This window comes from Hypanus sabinus, chromosome 23 (genome assembly GCF_030144855.1).
Source record: "Hypanus sabinus isolate sHypSab1 chromosome 23, sHypSab1.hap1, whole genome shotgun sequence".
Taxonomy (NCBI): domain Eukaryota; kingdom Metazoa; phylum Chordata; class Chondrichthyes; order Myliobatiformes; family Dasyatidae; genus Hypanus; species Hypanus sabinus.
In genome coordinates this window covers 50,653,400-50,673,553 of record NC_082728.1, presented here as the reverse complement: position 1 = coordinate 50,673,553, position 20,154 = coordinate 50,653,400, and the positions used below count along the sequence as shown (strand labels likewise).

At 38.8% G+C, this 20,154-nt stretch overlaps 1 protein-coding gene across 2 annotated transcripts in view; it reads left to right on the top strand.

The window, feature by feature from the left end:
- LOC132380187 (voltage-dependent T-type calcium channel subunit alpha-1G-like) overlaps nucleotides 1-20,154 on the top strand; it is a 319,151-nt gene that overhangs the window by 137,770 nt on the left and 161,227 nt on the right. The window contains exon 13 of one of the 2 annotated variants that reach the window (XM_059948871.1): nucleotides 13,401-13,469. The exons of the other annotated variant lie outside the window; for it this stretch is intronic. Within the exon in view, the coding sequence (XP_059804854.1) occupies nucleotides 13,401-13,469 (69 nt within the window). The remainder of the gene's footprint in view (nucleotides 1-13,400; nucleotides 13,470-20,154) is intronic. 2 annotated transcript variants of the gene reach the window in all.

Below are 20,154 nucleotides of genomic sequence, written 5' to 3'. Positions count from 1 at the left end.
TCCAGGTTCAACCGTAACTTCTCAAGTTCTCTCTGGGTTGGGTTTCCATTATCCTTCCTCATCCCAGTCGTGCAGGTTGTTAAGTTAATTGGCCACTATACCTTGCTTCTAATGTGTAATTGAGTGGTAAGAACTGATGGTATTTCATGGGGTATGTAAGGAGAATAAAATACAATTAATGGAAATTGGCCAGAGATCCTTGTTCCATGACTTTGTGACTTAGGGGCATGTATACCCGAACACAGAAGTTTCTGATTTGATGGGTCTTTCGAGCCAGCAGAGTACAGAGGGGCAAGTGAACTTGCTAAAGATCCCCAGGACCTACCAGGATAATCTTACCCCTTGGTCTTGAAGTAGATGAATGTAGACAGTTGCAAAATCCAAGTGGCAAGCGCAAGAAGCGAGCCCCTCTCAGCAGAATCATCTACAGTGAAATGTCAGGATGTGATATTCAGTTAAACAGTCATATCCAGTAAAGTTAAAATAGGCCCCCTGATACACAGTGATGTTTCATATACTTCTGTCCAACTTTGAGCTGTTGGACTCCTTGTTATATGTCAGTAAAAATACTTCTGTCTGTCAGCAGAGTGGTTAACAAGCCTGCTGCATTCTATCCTTATTAGGTAAATTTTGCAGTAAAATTAATGATTTGACAATGTAATATGAAGTGAGTTGGTTATTCTGACTTTGAATATTTACAACAATTGTTAAAGTGGAACCAAATACTGGATTTGTTGCATCATTCCAGATGCCATGAAAAGATTTGTCATTCCTTTCAATATTGTTAACTGTGCTTCAAAATTTCTCGTTGGAGGTTGTCTGGAGCCAGATGTTTACATAGGATGCCCCTGTCAATGTCTCAGATTGTGCTCTCATAAAACATGTGGAGCGAGGTCTGGATGACAGTTTTCAAGCTTTTAGCAAGAGAAGGCTTTGACATCATCATTGTCTAATCTTCCTTTTCCCAATTGTGGGACAATTCAGATGAATACATTCTCCCTTTAAGGACATCTGGTGGTAGTCTGCACCACAAGCCAAAATTAACATGTTTATGTTTTTGCAAGTTAGTGTGTTGTCCTTTTCCTCTGGTCTCTATATGGTCTCCAAATTTAAAGTTTTTGACATCTTGATACAAAAATTTTTAAGTATTTTATCCAATTATTATCGTCTGATGCAAATCAATTGCAAAATCCATTCCTAAGCTGCTGTTCCTTTTGTCACTTGTTGCTGGTTAGTCTTCATTACTATGACCAAGATCCACTATATTATATCAAATGGCTGAGTGCTTTGGCTCCTGTAATCTCTTCATTTGGAAATCTTCAGTTGTGCCAAAACAGCAAAATCATATTTTAAAAAATGAGGAAACATCCAGTCTAATCTGAAGAGTCAGTTGATCTTCTTTGGATTCAGTTATCAGTACCCCTTGGGTAGGATTAGAGGAATCAACCAGGATATCTGATCTCCCCTAATTGTCCACTGGACCCAGCTAGACACATGCATGAATGTCGTTTAAGACTTGGAGTAGATGCCAAAAGAATTGTGCCTTAGAAAATTAAGGGTGGGGCAGGTCTCACAACACAGCAAGCAAGCAGTTGACCAAGCAGTCTGCTTAAATGCAGTTTCCAAAACTGTGACAGTGCCTCCCAATATATAAAGTCCAAAGTAAATTTATTATCAAAGTACATATATGTCATCATATACAACCCTAAGATTCATTTTCCTGTGGGCATACTCAACAAATCTCTAGAATAGTGACTACAGCAGGATCAATAAAAGATCAACTAGAGTGCAGAAGACAACAAACTGTGTAGATGCAAATATAAATAAATAGCAATAAATAATGATAATGAAATAAAGAGTCCTTAAAGTGAGATCCTTGGTTGTAGAAACATTTCAATGATGGGACAAGTGAGTGTAGTTATCCCCTTCTATTCAAGAGCTTGATGCTTGAAGAATAGTAACTGTTCTTGAACTTGACGCGAGTCCTGAGACTCTTGAACCTTCCTCCTGATGGCAGCAGTGAGGAGAGGGCACGAACTGGGTGGTGGGATCTCTGTTGATGGTTGCTGCTTTCCCACAATAAGATGGTGCCAGTGATCTTTGCTGACTTTCTGTGGGCTGCAGAAATTTGTTCAAAATCCCTCTTAAATATAAAAAGTGACTTCTCCAGAAAAATAGTATTGAGTTGAGGAATCTTTAAATATTTAAATATTTAAAATATTAAAATACATGAAATAAATACCAGCCACTTATATAAGGGCAATCACCAGACATGATCAATGAAAGAATTAACCCATTCATCTCAATTTCAAGCAGGACTTGTACGTTACTATCTGCAACCCATAGAAACACTGGCATGTTTAGCCACAGGACAATATAGGCAAACATTAAATCTCAGATTTTTGTCTAAAATCTGGGAAGCTGCAGAAATTTAGCTATTGGAGCAGAGAACATGCTCAAGTCAACCCTTTACGATCAATATGTAACTACATTCTTGCGTTGGTCTATAAGAATGGTCCAACAAGGCTGAGCATTAGATTACAGTAGATACCTTTGATTCTGATTTTGACTATAATTGAAAGTCTAACCTCACTTCCCAATAATTCCCAGCATAAAAGTTACGAATCACGTTATTCTTTCAAGTATGTAACAATTTGGGTGTTTACAGTACTTTTAACATGAGATGATCACTGTTGGTGTTTCTAATCACTTTACAATCTGTTTTGCCAATGACAAGGCAAACCTAAATTTTGCTGACTTGGTAGGATTTTAATGGAGACCAACCTGACAGCCTCTTTGGTCATGATTGCAGTCTGCTGCATTCGATCACATCAATATCCAAAAACTTTGCATTAATTGGGAGCCTTCTTGTTTTGACTGGTCTATTTATTTTAAGTGTTTTACTTTAACTTAAGAGTAAGGATAGAAATGTTAGCATTGGATGAGAATAGTTTTAAAATCAATCTGTGGTGGGTATTCAGTAGGTCAGGTTCTTAAAATTAAAACAGAAGAGTCTGAATATAATCAGCAGGTTAGGAAGCATACAGAGAGAGGGAGGAGCAGAGTTAATGTTTCACTTACTTAAAACATTAACTCTTTTTCTTTCACTATATGTGTGCTGAATATTTATAGTAGTTTGAGGATTGTATCAAATCTCCAGCAATTGCAGTAACAAACTACAGATCTACAAACTACAAACTACAGAAAATCTACAGATGCTGAAATCCAAGCAACACACAAAATGCTGGAGAATCTCAGCAGACCAGGCAGCATCGATGGGAAAGAGTACAGTCAACATTTTGGGCCGAGCCCTTCAGCAGGACTGTAGGAAAAAAGATGAGGTGTATAGTTAAAAGGTGGGGGGAGAGGAGGGAGAAACACAAAGTGATAGGTGAAACCGGGAGGGGATGGGGTGAAGTAAAGAGCTGGGAAGTTGATTGGTGAAACAGACACAGGGCTGTGGAATGTGAAATCTAATAGGGGAGTACAGAAGGCCCTGGAAGAAAGAAAAAGGGGAATGAGCATCAGAGATTGGCAAGCAAAGAGATAAGGTGAAAGAGGGAAAAGGGGAAGGGGAATGGTGAAGGAGTTGGGAGGCATTACCAGAAGTTTGAGAACTCGATGTTCATACAATCAGGTTGAACAGACTGGTGTTGTTCCTCCAATCGGAGTGTGGCCTCATTACGACAGTAGAGGCCATGGATAGACATATCAGAATGGGAAGTGGAACTAAAATATGTGGAGATCCTGCTTTTTCTGGCAAATGGAGTCTTCCAATCTACGTCGGGTCTCACCAATATACAGGAGGCCGTACCAGGAGAACCAGATTCAGTAATGACCCCAACAGACTCACAGGTGAAGAGTCACCTCACCTGGAAGGACTGTTTGGGGCCTGAATAGTAGTGAGGGAGGAGGTGTAGCGCTTGTTCCATTTGGAAGGAAAAGTGCCAAGAAGGGTGACCTACCACCTGTAATGTACTTGTCCACTACTTTATCCTCCACTGGATCCATGCTTTCAATAGCCAGTTCTTTGATCTTCCTACGACCTGCAAGGATTGAAATATCACCCGTCTACAGACCACAGAGCCTGCTGTCTCCAACACGGACATCTCCAGACTGCGATCCCTGCTGCCAACCTCAATGGCTCTGCAGATTCCGAATCCGGACTTGACCGCCATCAATGCAGGTTCCAAAGTGCTGACCGTGCAGCCTTCAACTCTGACTCCAACCTTGACCTCCAGGCCGGGTCTTCACGCTCTGCTGCTGGAACCCCTGTCTTCCCTTTCCCCACTACCACTCCACAATCCCGTCTCTCCAGCTCTTGTACTCTCAGAGACTCCATCTTCTTCTCACTCCTCCATTCCTGAACAGCCCAAACATCCCTTCCCCTCAGACACCACCAACCCCTTTCTCTCCTCTGATCCCAGCTCTCATCCATGCTGGGTTTTCACCGCCCCCACCCGAGACAGAACATTCTGTCCTCAGTAAGGGCCTCACCTTTGTTAACCAGTCCCTCCCTACAACATTCCCCTGAGACAGAATGTTCTGTCCTTAGTAATGGCCTCACCTTTGTCCCCCTGTGCCCACACCTCAGTGAGTTCAACACCCCCCATGGTGCTGAGCTCTTCTTCCACTGCTTCCGTCTCTGAGCCTATTTCTTTGGCAAGGACTCTTTACCCCGCACCGATGATCCCTTCTCCCATCTCCAACCCTCCTCCTTTTCCTGGACACCCCGCTCTGGTCTTCTGCCTGCTCTGGACCTTTTCATTGCCAACTGCTGACAGATATTAACCAGCTAGACTTTTAACACTCCTCTCTCCTATTCCAACCTCACTCCTTCCGCACTAACCCTAACCTCACCATCAAACCTGCAGATAAGGGAGGTGCTGAAGTAATCTGGCTTACTGACTTCTACCTTGCTGAGGCCCAGCAATAACTCTCAGACACCTCCTCACCCTTTGAACAAGACCTCACTAAGGAGCACCAGGCCATTGTCTCCCACACCATCACCAACCCTATTAGCTCTGGGGATCTCCCATCCAACACCACCAACCTCATAGTTCCCGCACCCCGCACTTCTACCTCCTGCCCAGGATCCACAAACCTGCATGTCCAGGTAGACCCATTGTTTCAGCTTGTTTGTGCCCAACTGAACTCATATCCGCATACCTCAACTATGTTTTATCCCCCCCCCCCTGCCCCAGTTCAGTCCCTTCCTACCTACTTCCACAACACCTTGCATGCTCCAGATCTTTTCAATGATTTCAAGTTCCCTGGCCCCCATCATCTTATTTTTAGTACGGATGTCCGGTCCCTATACACTACCATCCCCCGCCAGGAAGACCTCAAAGCTCTCTGTTTCTTTCTAGATACCAGACCCAACCAGTTTCCCTCCATAGTGGAACTTGTCCTCATTCTGAATAATTTGTCCTTTTGCACCTCCCACTTCTTTCAAACAGAAGGTGTAGCCATGGGCAGTGACGTGGGTCCCAGCTATGTCTGCCTGTTTGTTGGCAAGCCTACACTGGTGGCCATTCCCCATTTTTCCTATGCTACATCAACAACTGCATTGGTGCTGTTTCCTGCACCCACACAGAGCTCATCGACTTCACCTTTGACTCAACTTCCACCCTGCCTCAAATTTACCTGGTCCATTTCTGACATCTCCCTCCCTTTTCTCGATCTCTCTGTCTCTATCCCTGGAGACAGCTTATCTACTGATGTCTATTATAAACCCATGGACTCTCACAGCTACCTGGACGATATCTCTTCCCACCCTGTTACTTGAAAAAATGCCATCACCTCTCAATTCCTCGGTCTCTGCCGCATCTACTCTTAGGATGAGGCTTTTCATTCCAGAATGAAGGAGATGTCCTCTTTCTCCAAAGAAAGGGGCTTCTCTTCCTCCACCATCAACACTGCCCTCAACTGCATCTCTTCCATTTCACACACATCTGCTCTCACCCCATGCTCATGCCACCCTACCAAGGATAGGGTTCCTCTTGTCTTCACCTACCACCCCACCAACCTCCACATCCAGCACATAATACTTCAAAACTTCTGCCACCTCCAATGGGATCCCACCCACCCCCCCACACTTTCTGCTTTCTGCAGGAATCGTTCCCTATGTGACTCATTTCTCCATTCATCTCTCCCTACTGATCTCCCTCCTGGCACTTATCCTTGCAAGCAGAAGAAGTGCTACACCTCTCTCACTACTATACAGGGCCCCAAACTATTCCAGGTGAGGCAAATGAATCTCATTTTCATTTTTCAATCTTTTTATTGATTTTCCAATAAAGAATATACAAATCAGAGGAGAAGTTTAGCAAACAGATAATACAAAAGACATATAAACAGCAGTAAAAAAGAAAGTATATATTGTCAAAATCAGATAGGTAAAATGTTACGCTGTTATATATAAAATATAATCAAAAAAACTACAACTCCTCATAACAATTGTAAAAAAAAGATTGGAAATTTAATTTAATAAAGGGAAAAAACCCCACTAAAACAAAAAAAAGGAAAAGAAAAGAAAGATTGGGCAGTCCATTTGAGGATAAAATTAGAAAAAAGAGAAAGAGAAAAAAAAATCCTTCCAGTCATCTCCCAACCTTCACAGATAAGGATTTTCCCTAAAGAGAGTAAAGAAAAATAAATAAATAAAAATTAAATTAAATCATGTGAAAATATTGAATAAAGGGTCACCAGACGTTCAAAATTAAAAGATAAATCAAATGTTTGGCTTCTAATTTTCTCCAAGCTTAGACATGACATAATGGAGCAAAGCCAATAAAAAACAGAAGGTGGGTTGGAGTCTTTCCAGTATAACAAGATAGCTCTCCTAGCCAGTAAAGTTGAAAAGGCTATCACATGTTGGGCGGAAGCAGACACTTTGCTTGCTTCCTCTGGAATAATCCCAAAAATTGCTGTAAGTCAATTGGGTTGAACATCCACATCTAAAACTTCAGATAATATTCCAAATACATCCCTTCAAAAATTATTTAGGCTTACAATGACCAAAACATGAGTTACAGTAGCCACTTCTGCATTACATCTGTCACAAATAGGGTTTATATTAGGAAAAATATATGCCAATTAATCTTTGGACATATAGGCCCTGTGTACTATCTTAAACTGAATTAACGTATGATGTGCACAGATAGATGAATTATTGACTAGGTAATAACTTTTACTCCACTGATTATCTGAAAGTGAATATTGAAGGTGTGTTGAACCCTATCATTAGGTGACATGTGAGCAGCTGTGAATCTGTTGGGGTAATCTACTGAGTCCAGTGCTCCCAGTGTAGCCTCTCGTATAACGATGAGACTCAACATTGATTGGGAGAGTGCTTCACTGAGAACCCATGCTCCTTCTGCCAGGAAAAACAGGATTTCCATATATTTTAATTCTACTTCCCATTCCCATATATCTATTCTTGGCCTCCTCTACCATTGTGATGAATCCACACTCAGGTTGCAGGAACACCACCTTATATCCTGTCTGGCTAGCCTCCAACCTGATGGCATGAGCATCGATATCTCACAATTCCAGTTATGCCTCCCCCCCTTACCATTCCCCATCACCTTTTACCCCTGTCATCTTATCTCTTTGCCTGTCCATCTCCCCTCCCCTTTTCTTTCTTCCAGGGCCTTCTGTTCTTTCCTATTAGATTCACCCTTTTCCAGCCCTGTGTCTCTTTCACCAGTCAACTTCCCAGGTCTTTACTTCACCCCTCCCCCAACCAGTTTCACCTATCACCTCATGTTTCACTCCCATCTTTTAACTCTATTCCTCATTTATTTCTCCAGTCCTGCTGAAGGGTCTCAGCTTGGAAAGTCAACTGAATTCTTTTCCATAGATGCTGCCCGGCCTGCTGAGCTCCCCCAGCATTTTGTGTGCATGAAATTATTATAAATTCTCTTAACCCTACAATGGTCAGTGATAATACTAGGAAGAGGAGATGTATCTTAAGTGGAAAATTAGGAAGAAAAATACAAACTTAATGGCACAGTTTTACAATGGGGTGCAAAAACAGAGATCATTGGGATTTCAAAGGCATAAATTTCTGAAATTGACTGGACAAGTTGTTAAAGATTTTTTTAAGAGCACGCTTAATTAAAAATAAATAGAGCACAACAATAGAGCAAATAGGTTAAATTCAACCTTTTCAGAATCCTTGTTTAGACATCAGCTGCCCAATTCTAGGAATTGTACGTTAAAGCCATATTGAGACCTTTCGTAAAATTGTGATAACTGGAGTGCTACCAGCAAAGAGAAGTTTCAGTATCATTATTGGGACCATCCTGAGAAGCTGACATTGGCACCGTTTTGTGGGCAGGGCTATAGAGATACTTAATTGCTTTGTTCCAAACTGTATACAATTGTAAAAGGCTTAGCAGCTAGAAACGGAATCTCTTCTAAAGGACATAGATTTAAAATAATTGTCAAAATAACCTCAGTGAAATCAAGAAGAGTTTTCCTCACATTTCATGTTTTCACTAACTGGAGAATGATCAAAACAAGTTCAGTGGTGACATGCAAGTAGATATTAACTTAACTGAGAAAATACATGTGACTATGGAGAGAGCACAGGGCTTTTTGGATAGCTCTTTCAGTAATTCAGTTACAGTATGTTTATTCACCTCCTTGTTTGTTGTGTACTTTTAAGTTCTAAGTGGCTTAATATATACCACAATCATGCAAGACATCTTTACTCATTATTCTTCTGAAGTCAGGCAGATAGACCTAATCTTTCAGTATATCAGTTCCAATGCAGCATTCCAACAAACAAAGTGTCATCCCTTTTTGTCTCAGGCTGTGTAAATGGTCATTGTTAAAGTATTGTATGGGTACCAGGCTAATTTTATAGTTGCCACTACTGTCAATTGAAAAAGATAATTACTTTCCATAATGTAATCACAGAATCCCAACCTTTTCCTAAGCCACTAATGGCACATTGTCTGAGGGTATCTGTTATCTATTTTGAGACTTATAGATGAGAGGAGTGGATACATTGCCCGAAGATACATGTTAAATACTCCCTATCCGCAGACAAAACTTTTATCTACTAAGCACGATGCTGAGTCAAGAAGGGACCGAAGATCCTGTATTATTAATGTTGTTGACCCTCAGTTTCTTTGCTTGAGGGAAAGCCCAACTTTGTTTGCCTGCTTTTGGCTTATTCCACCAGTCTCAGCTAGTTTTCGAACAGGAGCAATAGATATCAGTTCTCTAGACCACTTCTGTGGATTCCTTCCTAAGGAAAGGGAAAAAGTTGAAAATCTTCTCTTTTATATGATGTAGAGTACTTCATCTTTCCAACTGGGAAATCAGTAGGAGCTGAGCAAAGCACCAAAATGCAAAAGGATGATTCACATCCTAGGTACCCAATAATAATAAGAAAGGTATTAAATTTTGGAAGCGTAATTAAGCATGCTTATGATTTCCTAGCCTATAGAACTAACCAACTCTTCATCTCTTATCTCTTCAATCTGATGGGATTTCTATACATCTCCTATTAGAATGCAAGCAAGTGAATGTTAAAATTGATGTGATCAAATAGGCAATGACTGTGCAGGGTCATAGCAGTGAATATAACAAATACAAGGATGATCATGGATCCAGGAACTAATTCATTTAAGGAATGGTATAAATTAAATAGAGCCCTATGATTCAAATCAACATGCCCAGATGATAAATAGTCTCGAAGTTAGTCCCCAATGTCTGTTGCTGCATTTCAGCACATGTATATTGTTTAGATCACCCAGAACTAGCCTCATTTTATCTGTGTTAATTTGATGGTAGCCAACAATGACTCATGCTCATAGCATGTATCCATGAATCAGTGGTTTCTAAAACCAAAGCTTTAGGTTCACTTGATGTTATCTGATCTTGTCAGCATTTCCAATATCAGGTTTTCAAAGTGCAATCATGCCTCCTGTTGGCAAAACCCAATTTGGTATACATCTGAAGCCTTTAACTAGATATGATAATTGCAATTTTCGTTGTTGTATTTCTTCTCTAACACATTTTCCTGCCACTGTACTTGATACTGTTAATAATGACAGACCCCACATTAAATGGAAGGAGTCCTTAGTTGGGAACTGCTGACCAACATGAATTTGTCAAATGTCAGAAGGTTGTTGATAGTAAAACAGGATTTAACTGATTAAATTTGTCTTATTGAAAACAATCCAACACTGATCACTGTTTAGTTAGGACTGTGACCAGTAAAGTAGCAAGATTTTTAATATTCTTTCACTGACCAGTGATGATATCTTTACATTTGAACCATCAGAGTTATTGAGCACTAACTTAGGTAGCTATTCAATTGGTCAAAATTCTCCATTAAGAGTTCTTCACATGAGCAAATTGGCTCTCATCTGTGTTTATTCCGATTTACCAGTGATTTACAGTAAACAGTGCATGCCTTTGCTGACAATGGTGAATCAGCAATAATTTTGGATATGAGATAATTTTATGAAACATTTTGGCTGGTAACTGATGTTTGGGTTATCTTTTGCATGATGGATGCGGAGACCTTTTATGGAACCCAGTGGCTAGAGCTTACTGGTAGCTTGGCTGCTTTAGCAAGAAATGTTATGTGATTACATGAAGTTGCTGGCTGTTTGCATGTTCACAAAGTAAGCTAAGAATGACTTGACTAATATACAGATTAAAATACTTTTGATTCTCTTAGAAAGATAATCATTCACTGTCAACGTTGCTACCCCTGGGCATAAGTGTCATCTTCTCAGAAACTACCCATCTTGTCTGATCGCATCTGGAAATAGGACATTTGTTTTTTCATATCATTTATGCAGTACTTCCTGCTTATATAGTCTTATATAGTCTTTATCTCTTCTCAAAATATATTTTCCATATTGTCACTCTGTCCTCAAACCCACATTTTTCACTTATCATTTGTCCCCTGCATTTTCTAGTGTTGATTCTTATTACCTTCAAGGTGCTGTACAAGTGCAAGTTGTTGTTATTGCTGACTGCACTTCACTGTGTTTGTTCTTTTTTTCCCTTTTTTTGTTGGTCATTGTAATTTATCTCTGGACAGCCAATACACTTCCCTAAGAAGTGGTAACAGTTTATTAACTGCATAGCCTTTAGAAATATATGGATGCATTTTATGCCAAGTCATGAGTTATTAGGATTCATTATATACACAAATTTCTTCTATTTTATATGCATTATCAATTTCCTCAAGTTATATTCATAGAATAAATTCTCATAGGGTCATGTGATATATTCTCTAGCACTTTAAAGTATTACAATATAGAGAAATACATTTTTAACAGAAACAGAACAACCCTCATAAATAGCTTTGAAATTAACCAGTAGCTTTTAAAATCAGAAATGCTCTTTACAACACAATTAGATGTTTTCTGAAAATTTCAGAAACTAACTTATTTATTTTTTCCTGAAAATCTGAAATTTACTTGAAACTCCCCACACTTGACTTCATTTGAGGATAGTTGTTCTTTAGACCACTTTATATTTCAGTCACCAGATATCTACAGTTAGGAAGAGAGCTACATACTTAGTCATTGGTTCCAGCAATGTTCCCTATGTGACTCTTACGTCTTCCTGTTTCATCCTTAAATGAAAATGATGTTAATTAGGACCAGATCAGTGTTAGCCTAGGACCGTGGACTTCATGACGGTGAATTAGGATGCAAGTTTAAGAAGTACAGTGTCTCAGTAAAGATTTCAGTCCCCACAATTATTTTCACATTTTATTGTCTCAATTTTAAAATTTAAAATATATTGAAGTATGATTTTGAGTTAATTACAATACAATATGCATTGCTAAACCAGAAGAAAAATTCCAAAACTTGTCAATAATTTACAAAAAATTAAAAATCATAATTGTGCAGCTGAAAAAAAGTATTCATCCCCTTTGTAATTAATACACTAACTTTCCTTAGATGCAGTACTTTATATTACCTTACCAACTCACCCAGCTTGTTGATGTAGAAAATATGATGATCACCTCTTTTCAATGAACTCATAAGAATAAATATCTTCTTTGTGTAAGGTCCAGCAGTATTGTAGATTTTCAACAGACCAAACCAAAATGAAGACAAAAGAGCATTCAAGACAAGTCATGATAACATATAAGATATAAGCACAAATCAGGGAAAGGGTACAAAATCGTCTCAAAGGCACTGAACACACCTTGAAGCTCAGTGCAGTCCATTGTTAAAAAGCGAAAAAAAAATGAAACCACAGCCACATGCCTAGGTCAGGCCTCCCCTCTAAACTTAGTTGCTGAAGGAGAAAGGTACTTGTGAGAGAGACTACTGTGATGCCAACAGTCAGTCTCAGTGAGATGCAAAAGTCAGTGGCTGTAACTGGAGATGAAGTTCATGGCTCCACAGTCTCGAAGGCCTTCACATAGGAGTGGCAAGGAAACAACACTGGTTAAGAAAATACCTATCCTTGTCCATAAAGACTTTTCAAAGCATCACTTGGAAGAGACAATAAAGATGTGGTAGAAGGTCTTGTGGACTGATGAGACTAGAGTGGAACTTTTTGGCCTCAATACTAAGCAATATGTGTGGCTTAAATCTAATACTGGGCATCAGCTAGGTAACACCATCCCTACTGTAAAGTATGTTAGATGCAGCTTCATGCAATGGGGATGCTTTTCAGCAACAGGGACTGGAAATCTGGTCAAGATTAATAGGAAGATGAAGGCAGCTAAATATAGGGAGATTCGTGCTTTATAATTTTCCCTGTTTTTTGGGCTCTATTGTGAAAAAAGGAGCATGTGATTCACAAAAATTCTCCATTAAATTGATTAAAATCCCTGGTTGTAATACTCATTTATGTGAACAAAGGGTTGGGGGCTGAATACTTTTACGAGACACTGTAAATTTGAGAAATAGCTAACCAGGCTGCTATTTATGCAAATAACACATCATTGTTGGTAGTATGTTTCTGAGTCAAAACAATTCAGAAGGGCAGATTTTATTTTGGCATACATTTTATATTGGCTTTGATTTCATATGAGCATTGGAAAAAACAGCTTATAAAATAGATCATAATAATTTTGTTCTTGAAAGGAGCCAATATACATATCAAAGTATACTAGTTTAGATAGGTAGCAATAGTAAGATTTAAAACCTATCTGGGTTTTTCAAGGTATAACCTATATAGTGGATACTGGCTACCCTGATATTAGTAAGCAATGCTTTGTCTGTATTGTGATTTAATGTGAACTGTTCCTAACCTCAGTGCAAATATTCTTAAACAATGATAACTTTTTAAACTTTTTCTTCTTCAATTAACTGTGCTCTTTGTTTCCAAAGTGTCTGAAATATTTAAGTTGAATGTATTTCAGTCACCTCAATATCGACACCATGTTTGTTTCACTTCAGGAGGTCCCGAAGCGGGAGGATGCGAGTGGGCAGTTAAGCTGTATTCAGCTGCCTGTCGACTCGTCCGGGGTACGTAACTGTTCACCATGAATTCACAGTTGAGACACTTCTAAAATAAAACAGCAGAGAGGGAGGAAAGAAAACCATTGGTAGCCTCAGAGTGTTTTTAGCTACGTTTGCTTGCTTTCTCAATTTTTTTCTTGTATATGATCCCTAAATTGATTTGATAAGAGTTTTTTTTCCCATTTCATCAGAACCTGGAATCAGACAAGGATTGGATTTCATGATAGATTGAAAACTGGTCCCTTTGCATTTTTTTCCATTTGGACAAATTGAAGTTCCAAACAAGTTTTTTAAAATCTAGTTGAATTTCGTGTGTCTTAAATTTGATTTAAAAATATGGTTATTAACAATGACACAAAAATGCAATGTTACATTTTTATAGTGGTGTTTCAATCCTCACTGTGATGGCCACCTTAAGAATAAACGACCATCAGAAATAATTTAATAGATTTGAAGACATATTATATTAATTTCAATTCCCTTAAGTACAGAAATTTGAACTTAATCCAAATGAAACTACTAAAATGTTAAAGTCATGAACAAGATGGATGGAGAGAGATTTTGTTTTGTGGTGGGTCAGTCATGTAGAACCACATTTTAATAGCCAGGCCATTCAGACAGAAAATGGAGGCAATGAATGTTTCAGACCAGATACTAAATATTCAGAATTCTCACACCAAAACACTTTGAGACAGTGGGGCCATTCAGGAATGAGACCAGTAGAAATGAGTAGGTCAGAGTATCAAGGAAGTTATTTAGGAACAGAAATGGAACAGAAATGACAAATGACCTAATTGAATGCCAAAGAAGGTCTGGAAACTGAAGTGGTTCTACCTGTTGGTGTAAAGGAGTTTTCCTCTGGCAGTGTATTTGATGACAGAATACATGGTTGAGTATGTACAATATGTCAGAAAGGGGATGGAAAAGCATATTACACTGGGGGATCAAGAGATGAATCACAATCTAAAATATTCTTCATAACTTCATAATATTCTTCAGAACTAGTTACCTAGCCACTGTTTTAACATTGGACGGAATGGAATCTGGAAAGGGTTAAATCATTCTCAGTGAGCACAGTATGTGGCTTTGGATTATATTCAATCTCGATTCCCTTGCAGAATTTCAGATAATCAGTAAAATATTTCATTTGGCAAGAGTTGAATTCACTGTTGAATATGCTAAGTCATATATCTACTCTTATCCAGATTATCCAGACATTTGTGGCTTTGATAACTTGGGTAAAGGGACATAATAATCAAGCAGGGGTGTTGAAAGAAGAAAAAGAAAATAAGTTCAGTTCTTAAGAATGAATATTCTGAAGGAGTTTGAGAAGAATGGGAAGATGTTTCAATGTTGGGGCAATATAGAGAAAGAGTTCACAATGCAATAAATTCACAAGGGAATTCAGGAAAGACTTCCTTATCCTGAGACTGGAGAAAATGTGGAACTTATCACCTCATTGAGTAGAGATGAATGGAACAAATGCTTTTAAAAGGAAGTTATTTAAGAGGAAATAAGGTTAGAAGTAGTAAGTGAGGGGGTGTTCACTTGGAGCACAAATACCTACAAATACCAAAATAAACACACAGAATCAAGGAGTAGTTCAGTATGTTGAGCAGCTTCAATGGAGAGAGAACTCAAGATAACTTTAAAGTTAGTGACCTTTCATCAGAACTGCAAAGACTGTTTGGCTGAATGTTTTGTTCGTAAGCTGAAAATCTATGTGAGATAAAACAACCAATCTTTCTCAAGACATTGTCAAAAATTTGCTTTTTTTCCCTACCCTTTGTCACCTCTTTGTATCTCTGTAGAGGGCAATTTTATCAGAAGATGTATCCCCACTTTAGTGGAAGCTATCATGCTAGTGATAGCAACAGCAACTTGATTGGATCCAGTTTATCAAAATCAGAATCGTGTTTATTATCACTGTCATTTGTCATGAAATTTATTGATTTGCAGCAGCACAGTGCAATGCATAAAAATTACTATAAGTTACACTAGAATATTGATAAGTAAGTCGATAGAGGAAAAAGAGAACAAAATAGTGAAAAACGTGTTCATGGATTCGTGGACTGTTCAGAAATCTGATGGCAGAGGAGAAGAAGCTGTTCCTAAAATGTGAAAGTGCATCTTCAGGCTCCTATACCCATTCCCTGATGGAAGTAATGAGAAGAGACCATGTCCTGGATGGTGAGGGTCCTTCAATATGGATGCTACCTTCTTGAGGCACAACCTCTTGAAGATGTCCTTGATGGTGGGGAGGCTTGTGCCCATGATGGAGATGGCTGAGCCTACAACCCTCTGTAGCCTTTTTTGATCCTATGAATTGGCACCTCCATACCAGATGGTGATGCAACATGGCAGAATGTAGACATTTGCCAGAGTCTTTGGTGACATACCAAATCACCTCAAACTCCAAAGAAGTATAGCTGTTGGTGGGCCTTCTTTATGATTATATCAATATGTGATAAAAATAAAAAAAACCTTCATGAACATCTGATCACGTCCAGTTATGATCAACAATTCATCAAACACATCATAGAAACTGTAAGTTTATTCACTGACAGTAAGAATATCATGTATTATCGAGGGTTCTACAAAAGTTCAGAGCTACAATTTTGAACTTTGTGAAAGAATCTATTCTCTTCTACTGAATTATCAACCAACTTAATAAGGCCATGGGTATGTGTCCAGGAGCTATTGTTCGTGATTGAAAGATTACAGCAGTTAGCATCATGGCATGGTTTACATGAACATTGGAAAAAAACAGTGGTGGAGCCATATGTCTATGTTTATCAATGCTTTGATTTTCACCCTTTCTGTTGCAAAGAGTGTATCATTAGATGATCTTAGATGGAACAGTGCTAATTGATATGTACAATTCAATAAATAAGCTTGGAAAGGCTTTGGAATTTTCCAAAAAAAATTATGTTCGGTCCTATATTTTCTCCTAGGAAAAAAGAGGTCTTTCTTCTGTAATCTGTGCTGGTAACACAATGCATTATCTCACTTGACCTCCCTACATTATAGGGCAGTGTATCCAGTATCCAGTAACATATGGAACACTAAAAGCATTTTATCATAAACACAATTTCAATTATTCCAACTATACCAAGTGGTGATAGTCAGTACCACTGTGCCCACCTACCTTAATGGTCTTAAGGGTTTCTTATTTGAAGGACTACATGAGCTGACCTTCCACAGCCATCAGGAATCCCCAAGGTGGAACAGGTTTTGAGTGACAAGATAACCTCAAGCCTTGTATTACTGAACTACCATTCACAGAATGCGGTGACAGCCTTTGAAACGTCATGGCCTAATAAAGTCATTGAAACTATTTGTGTTACTGTAACATAGAAAAACATAAAAAATTAAAATAAAATCATTTGATTATTAACGCTTAAATAATGATAATCAAAGGGATTTAAATTAAGCAAAATCCACAAGCCCTTTCTTGTGCTGATCTTTGACAGATGACCTTTTGCACTCAAATGAATGTGATCACTACTTTTACAGCTGACTTCCCTGACTTAAAGCTGAAGTTACACCTTCTCTTCAGCACACCTGTGGTAGGTCCAAGAGCAGAGGGTGAGGTTAGACCCTCTGGAGAAGGAGTTCCAATCCTACTGAGGCTTCACCTTTGACTAAGTATGTATTACAGTCTGTTGAAACCTGAATGGCTGACAACTAATAATTACCCCGACCAAATTACCAACAGTCAGCCAGCTCAATTTCACCCAGTCTCGCCAAAGCTACGTGCAATTTCAGTACCATATTCAACATGCCTCAGAATTTAAAAGTATTTCAATTTGTTTAGCCTTTTGTCCCTCATTCTCTCTGTATCTCCTCCAGTTTATTAAGTTCCAAATAGACAATCCACCTGAATCTGATATGGATTACCATCTCCATTTTTCCACCTTTGGTTATGATGCAGTTGACAACTAAAGTTCCCAATCTTTGCATTCCCTCTCATACTTTCTGCCTCTTCATCTACTCGTTTAAGGTCCTACATGAACCTCAATAATTTGACCAAATTTTTATCCTCATTCTGTTATATCCGTCTTTGACTCAGTCTCCAGGTTTTATTGGATTGGTCCTCTGAGAAGTGGCCTGATGCAATTTTCTACAATGAAAGGACTCTGTAAGAGCATTTTCTTTTTGTTTGTTTTCGTTGAGGAGTTCAAGTTTATAAGACAGAGGGAGATTGACTTGATATCAGAAAGCAGAATACTCTGAAATAAGGATAAGATGAAAGGAAAAAGTATTTTTTAAAGCAGTTTGTATTGGCAAACAAACATTATACAATAGTTGTGATCGGGAGGTCTGTTAGAGAAGTTAATGGGAACAGTGGGCTTGTTTTGAGTTTCAGTTCTCTTTTTCCAATGCTTTGAAGCTAAAGTCCCATTTCCTTAACCCCTCCCAATATCTTGCCCCCTCCACAGCCTCTATATTATGAGACTTCATGTCCAAGTTACAGTTCTGGATAGAAGCCTTGTACTCTAAACTCTTGCCATGTCCACAGAGCACACATTTAAATTGAAAAACTAATTTTAAATTTGTACCGCTAATGTTTGAACTCACCCCCTCCCCACCACCAGCTAGCAGACTGTCAGAGGTGGGCTCCACTGTAGTTGCCTTTTATTTAGGACAATTGTTGATAAATACTGCATGAAACAGTATCACTTAAAGTAATGTTAGTCCAGAATTACTTCTTTTCACTAATAGAGGGCATCCATAGCAAAGACATCTTCTTCTTTTGACCATTCATGCAGCCAGACTTCACAGTTGGCATCACTTTCAAGATGGTACTGTGAAGACAGTCATCACAGTTGTGATCAACATTAATGCTGATAAACATTTGTGATTTACTTCAATGTGTTAATAGATACATTTCAGATGCACAGTGTGCTCTCCACTCCTGCTGATTCATCTGACAGATACAAAGAGATCAGGGAAAGGTTTATATTGAGTGTGCTGCAATGATCTGCCCATGCCATTGCACAACTAGCTAAGAAACAAACTGATTTTTAAAAGCAGTAGATATATGTAGAGCAAGTCAGAAGGTGCTACAGGTAATTACAATTTAAAATATAGTGCTTGAGGAGAAATGGAATGAAGAAAGAGTTTGGAATTGTACCAAACGTTTGACCGGACCTATCATTACAGGCCACTTGCTGTGTGGTATTCTTGCCAGTTCTTAGTTCCACACCAATGAGTAAACTCATTATGGCAAATAGATGCTCTGTCAGCTAAACATATTTCCTTCTGTTCTTTATGAATTAAATAAGTCTACTTCTCAGAAAGAACATAGATACATATTACAATTTTGTCTGTTATTCACAGACAGGACATATGTGCACACACATGTGTCAGGACATGTGTCTTGAGAACCTCTATGGATTATAGGAGCACAAAAAGAGATAGAAACAAATTACAAAATACAGAGCACCACCTCAAAATAATCAGAAGCATGTTTACCTCAATCACCAAAGTTGAAAAATACTGTTTTATACATCTTAGTGCAACAGGCATCAATCAACTGGAGCTTAGGGAAAATAGGGAAAACATAAAGGCCTGAATATTCAAATGCATTGCACTTCTAATCACACTATACAGACGAAAATATATCTTTAACTGAATGGAATGCAGTTGCCTGATTCAGAAATGGGTCAGGCACTTCCAATCACAAATCTTTTCTTGTGTTCATAAACCATGTTCAGTGTCAGGTGCATAAGGAATAAGCAATATTTTTGGAGTATTGTTAGTAAAATTAATGTACCTGGATCTAAAGACCACCAATTGTCGGAAATTCAGCCATTAGGTTGCTTTAGTGCATTGCCTGAGGTGCAGTAGTGTAACTTAAAGGGGTCTCCCTGAGCAGGACTGAACTTGGTTCTGGAAAACCCACAGGTAGGTCTTTGAGTTAATTTCTTTCCTATGTTCATTTAGTTCAAAATCATGGCCCCACCCCTTTGCTTCACTGATTCCCCATCTCCCAAAGCTCACAACCCTTCTTCAACCCCATCCACCTCACCAACCAATCCCCAGTCACCCCAATCAGCCCTAAAAATCCACCAACCGATTACCAATTACAGATCCCCTCTCCCCAAGTGTCAATAATGAGCTTCTGAGCACCATCATAGATCCCTGATACCAGTCCTTGGAATTCGTGCCCTCAATTTCTTTTGCCATGAACCCTGTCAGACATTGCTATGGACTTTCTTGTTTCTCTTCCCACAATGGCAAACTGCAAAGAAGAAATCTGTCTGTTGTTTAAAGCTAATTAGTAGTGTTGATATTTGGGCCCCAGCAGTTGATGAAGGATTTCTAGGTCAATGAATGTGTTTTAGGAAAATGTAAGTCTCCTCTGGAGTGTAGGGAATGCTGATACTCTTCCTTCCTGTTTCTAGTCAAATAAAGCTTGTGGCTTCTATCTGTTGTGCCTTTGTTCCATTTTTTTTCCACTTCTGTCAGTCTTCTCATGTTTCTTGTGTATCCTCCAAACCTTCAGAAAATAAAGGAAAAGAAACCATTGTATAAGATAGTTTACCCAGCATTAACTAAAATTTTCTTTCATTGAATCCTTTTTTTTGCTCAGAAAGTCAAAGTGGGACAAGAACCTCAGGTAAATAACGTAGACCTGGTACATTCCTTGCCTGTTTGCCAACTAAAATTAGGTGATAGTTTTTAT